Here is a 5,577-nt window from a genome sequence, read left to right as displayed (position 1 = left end):
TTAACTTATTTTTGAATGTAGAAGAATTACTAGAGTTTGCTAAGGTCAAATTAACGGTAACGATCCCCTAAACATTATTAGCCTACCAACCATTAGAGCAGACAACTACAAATTAAAGTAATAAAGAAAGTCCAAATTATCATCGGTATAAATCACGAACATTTATTAGAATGTTAGAAGCAACTATTTGCAATAAAAGAAGCCAATAATGATAAGACTATTTGTAACTCAGAAAAATTGTTAGCTTTAAGTAAGGATACTTATGTAACTGCACCACTAAATCTAAGAGAACCAGAATGTAAGTTAATTAACAATCAGCACATACCTGATTTTGAGGAGACACTGCCGGGCACTCTACTGCTGAAAGTTTTTAAATGGGCTAGTATCGCTAGATGGAAAAGAGCTACAACTACATATCTCTTTTATCATATATTACCGGGACTCAACGATTACTATTGGCATCAACAACAATTGAAATCAACATGGCCGAACCAGAACCTCAAATTTTCCAACTCATGGGAGAAAAAACTAACCTTGAGGACGTTCTCTTATTTCGAATATTCAAAGAACTAAACATCAACAACACAAAAGTGATCGAGAAACTAAAAGACAAAGCAACAATATCAGCTTCCTTTACCTATGGATCTACCATCATTCTCCTGGTAGTACTCCTACCGAAACGTAAACAGACGGAAAGAACAACCGCCCCTCTTCCGGAAAAACAGAAAAAGTCCGCACAATCCGGACCGGTACTCTTTTACGTTGCGACCGAGGACAGTCGCGTTTAAGGAGGGAAGAGTTAACAACCTAGTTTCCACAAACGTTGACAAAGAAGATGCAAGCTCAGTACATATGGCGCAACCGGGTGAAGAATCCAGAAGTTCAATTTACTACCAACTCAGGAAACTTCCGGATAAGTGTTCCCACGATAGCAACCCAAAAAAGATCAGTCCAGCACACGTGGCTTAGCTTATCTAGGGCATCTGCATATTTGGAAATCAATGCATTGACCAATTGTAATCGTAATCGGCCAATAGTTAGAAATCGTCATAAGCAGTCAATGAGAACAAAGAATGTCAGCGAAAGCAACGACGACAGCAGAGATGGTGACAGCCATGGAGCAACGGAGCAAAAACAATTAATAATCTTTAACTTATATAAAGTTGTAAATTTTAAGGGTTTGTATTTTTCGTATTATGTATATCATTTACATCGTTTTTTTTTACAGACACTAAGTAAGAAGGGAAAAACCGCTATTTGATTAAAAAGAGAGAAGAATAGGAACGAAATATTTCTAAACGGTGGCTTCATATCACTTTCTACATTTCCCATTGTCGGTGAGGCCTAGCAGCTAAGCAGTGTCCAGTTGTTGCAGGTTGTTAAATTCCTTCTCCATCTGCTTATTGGTGATATGTTCTGTTTTTTCGCACTTCAGTCCGACGCCATTCTTAGCAGATACGTCAGCGGTCTCGTTGCAATCGATGCCCTGGTGGCTGGGAACACAATAGATCCGCACTGACGATGTCATGCCAGTACATTTTTGGAACTAACCGCTGACGATTGCATGGATCTAATCGCCACTTCACTGCCTACGAACAGGTTAAGCACCTGACATGGACGGTGTATTATTTGAGCAAGCTGCCCTTTCCGAAGATTTCCTCCTGGAATATGCTCCTCGGGTGCCATTAATATTGTTGTTTTGACATCCAGACATCATGTGGTCGATGCGCCCGAATCCTTTCCTGATGCTACTAGGCGCATTGCAGCCTATCCTGCAGTCAATTGCGCATGGATATGTATGGAATAAATTCCCATTGTGGTTTCGAGTGCTTTTGTAGAGGTCGACCTCAGCGCCCCTGATATGCACAGCAGTTACTGCCGCTGGGCTCTCTCCATAAACTTGTTGTATGATTTTTTTCTATGGTTTGCCACCCATTAAGACTCCATACAGCCGTGTAGGACACACCACCGATACCGGTATATTCAGTCCATCAGAGCGTGAGTTAACATGCCCCTCTCCACGGCCACTTGAAAACAACAGCAATAAAAATCGCCAACATGCAGAACTCTGACAAACACCCACACACTCATACATACATATACACCCTTTTTAATATCCATGTCATCAATAGGCATCTACGCGCCGACTGCGACTTCTACCGAGTCGACGCTCTGCCGACTGCGACTTATACCGAGTCGACGCTCTGCCGACTGCGACTTCTACTACGACGCTCTGCCCACGATACAGTTACGGCGGTAGTCTAGACGGCAGTCGTCGGCAGTACCATGGCCCGGCTGTTGAGAAATTTGTTGATGATACATTTCAGAATTGGTGATGAATCATAGATGAATTGATGATGAATTTGTGGATGAATTGTTGATGAATCATCGATGGGATGCTTTTATTAGTTCGGGATGTATGTATGTATGTATGTAACGGAATCTTTGAACACTACACTGCAGTACCTGTCATCAGTAATTCATCAAAGTTTCATCAACAGTCAAGGGGTTGCTGTTGATGATTCATCGATGACAGGCCATACAAACTGTTGATGAATTTATCATGAGCATGTCCCAGGCTGTCATCCATAGAAATTCATAAACAATTAATCGATGATTCATCAACAATTCATAAACAAATTCATCAACAATTCATCGATGATTCATCAATAAAATTCATCAACGGACGAGCCATGGTACTGCCGACGACTGCCGTCTAGACAGCCGCCGTAACTGTATCGTGGGCAGAGCGTCGTAGTAGAAGTCGCAGTCGGCAGAGCGTCGACTCGGTATAAGTCGCAGTCGGCAGAGCGTCGACTCGGTAGAAGTCGCAGTCGGCAGAGCGTCGCCTCGGTAGAAGTCGCAGTCGGCGATGTAAGTGGCCTATTGATGACATGCGGTACTGCAGGGTGTTTAAGCTTGAAACTTTGCATACTTCTGAAGGACCGATTACAATGCAATAACTTGATAAAAATGTTTCATTATTCTGATTAGGATCGTCAGGGTTGATAAATTCCTTTTTTTTATAGAGCGTCTGTGTAGGAGTAAGAGACAGAGCTAGCGCGCGATCTGCGCGTGCCTGCTGGACAAGCAGAACTTGATTGCTCAAAGTTAACAGGAAAAACCCCATTCATCAAAGAGGCCTTAAATAAAATAATGAGAATACGAAATAGTTCGTAAGATATTTCATAATTACATGTTCGCAAAAATTGATTATTGATAAATCGAACTAAAATACGAAAAATAACTGAAAGCTTAGAAAATTAAAAAAACACTCATTTATAGGGACACACACTAAAAAATAGAAAATAAATAATACGTCGCTGGCGAAAGAGATAACCCGTCAGGGTTGAAAAGATAAAGGCGTGGTAGTTTTCTGAGCGTCAGGTTTTATTCGCTGCTTACATGAGACTAACTTAAAGAGAAAATACGAGCTCCCGGTCGTTTTGCCTCGTTAAAGCGAGAGCGGGAGATCGGCAATAGTTGGAGAGCGAGCGCAAGCCGGGAACGAAAAACTCGCTCCTGAGCAGAGGCGGCACAGTGAGCCCCTTACGTAAACAGGGAGAATTATGAAAATATAGAAAAATCCTACAAATAACACTGTGCAATGCTTTGCCAAGTACATGTTTAACTATTGTTAAACAAATGTGCAGCTGTAGAATATCTCGTTACGTATTGTATTTATTATGTATTTAAACGTTGTGCTTAGTGACAGCATTATGTATATGTCAAATGACAAATTTACAGCAATAGTCGATAAATAATTACAGAAAAAAAAGGTACTTGGCGTGAGTTACTACCGTGTCTCCGGATGCACCCTACGCTTTTAACTCTGAATTTAGTGATCTTGTTTATATTTATATACTTTGCTCTGAATTTAATAATTTTGTTTGTAATCATACATTTTTTTCTTCTTTTTAGTTCATCATTTCATCTTTCCAAGTGAACGGACGTGTTTTTTTCTTGCGCTCTCGTTTTGTATTAAAGATTGATTCTAAGCACCGGGGTTAACTTAAATTTTCTAATTTGTGTTTATAACTTCCCGTTCACTTCGCGTGTGCATGCAGCTATTCTAATTTGTGTACATAATTGGCTTTATTTTCCAATTTAGTTGTGCTGCTAGTGTTAGCTTTTGCATATTTTGCATTCCTTTTTGTGCCTTCTTCGTCTAGCTTTTGTTTGCGCCGTCGCAACAGCTAAACGTTTTATCTATCCATCTCCCACGCTCTCTCACTCTCTCACTTTAGCTGTGCCGCTGCACTTCTTATCTAATCTGAACTCATTCGCTCTCCCGCTCTCTCGCTCTCGCTGAGACTCTCCACTTCTTTCTTAATTGCTCTTGAATTTTCTAATTAGTTTATTAGAAAAACTAAAAAATTAAATTACGAAAAAAACCGAGTTGTGGTGGCAGACTTTTGGCGAACGAAAAAAAGAGTGGTGCGTCGCTTCGAGTTTAACATGCGAATCTTTCTCTTTCATATGCTTAGCCTAGCTTATCTAAGGTTGGCGAAGGCGAGGCGAATTCGCGAAGAGCGCGAGAGAGCTTTATTGCGCTCTCGCCTTCGCCCTAAACTAACTACACTAGACTTCAAATTGTGAATTCAGCCAACACCGGCCCCGTTGAACGCCTCCACGGCTTCAACATTCTGGAAGCGGCGCCAGCTTGTGGATCGCCCTTCGGAAGATGGCTTTATCGCTCCGTCTAAGGTCGACGACCCTGACCATGCCGTCTTCCCCTGCGTGCGTCGCGACGATCCGTCCGAGGAGCCACTGTTGAGGCGGCAGGTTGTCCTCTGCCACGATGACGAGCTGTCCCTCCTTGACGTTTTCTTGGTCGTGGTGCCACTTGCCTCGTATTTGAAGGCCCAGCACATACTCCCGGGACCATCGCCGCCAAAACATTTGCTTGGCTGACGAGACAAGCCGCCATCGCCGCAAGCAGCTGAGACCCGCCTGGTCCGGGGTCCGCAGTGCTGGTGCTGCGACGAGGGGCCCGCCTGTCAGCAGGTGTCCTGGAGTGAGTGCCTCTCCGTCGCTTGGGTCCTGGCTGAGAGCTCCGAGGGGCCGCGAGTTCATTATGGCCTCGATTCCGACGAGGACTGTCCCCAGCTCTTCTGCGTTGAGGAGTGCGCCGCCCACCGCTCGTAGGAGTAGGTGCTTGGCAGTTTTCACACCTGCCTCCCATAGTCCGCCCATGTGCGGAGCCCGAGGGGGTGTGAACGCAAATTCGCATCCGCTTTTTGATGCGAATTCGCGAATCGCGTCCGCCTGCTCCTCGAGCCTCTCGCGAAGAGCCTGGAAGTGGCGACTCGCTCTGACGAAGTTCGTCGCGTTGTCGCAATGCACGGTCTGGGGACATCCTCGGCGACCAATAAACCTTTGAAAAGCCAATAAAAAAGAGTCAGTACTTAGGTTTGAAACAATTTCTAAATGAACCGCCTTGGACGCAAAGCAAACAAATAAGGCAATGTAGGACTTATATGGGGGCCTTCCTCGTAATTTCAATGTCGTATAAACAGGGCCACAAAAATCAACGCCACATATTGCAAATGGGCGGAGAGCACAGAGTCTTTCTGC

General features: G+C 43.7%; 1 protein-coding gene across 1 annotated transcript; it reads right to left on the bottom strand.

Annotated features, from left to right (window-relative positions):
* Positions 1-4,638: 4,638 nt before the first annotated feature.
* Positions 4,639-5,377, bottom strand: LOC147643036 (uncharacterized; the record flags this gene model as incomplete). Its single annotated transcript, XM_086837124.1, has 1 exon — positions 4,639-5,377. A coding segment is annotated over one exon (739 nt), but the record flags the coding sequence as incomplete, so codon positions are not given.
* Between the last annotated feature and the right edge of the window lie 200 nt (positions 5,378-5,577).

The sequence above is a fragment of the Drosophila serrata genome, unplaced genomic scaffold, assembly GCF_035046125.1.
Source record: "Drosophila serrata isolate PLE 108 unplaced genomic scaffold, ASM3504612v1 contig_296, whole genome shotgun sequence".
In the NCBI taxonomy this organism is placed as follows: domain Eukaryota; kingdom Metazoa; phylum Arthropoda; class Insecta; order Diptera; family Drosophilidae; genus Drosophila; species Drosophila serrata.
Note: the sequence above shows the minus strand (reverse complement) of the source record. Positions and strands in the feature narration are given on the sequence as shown.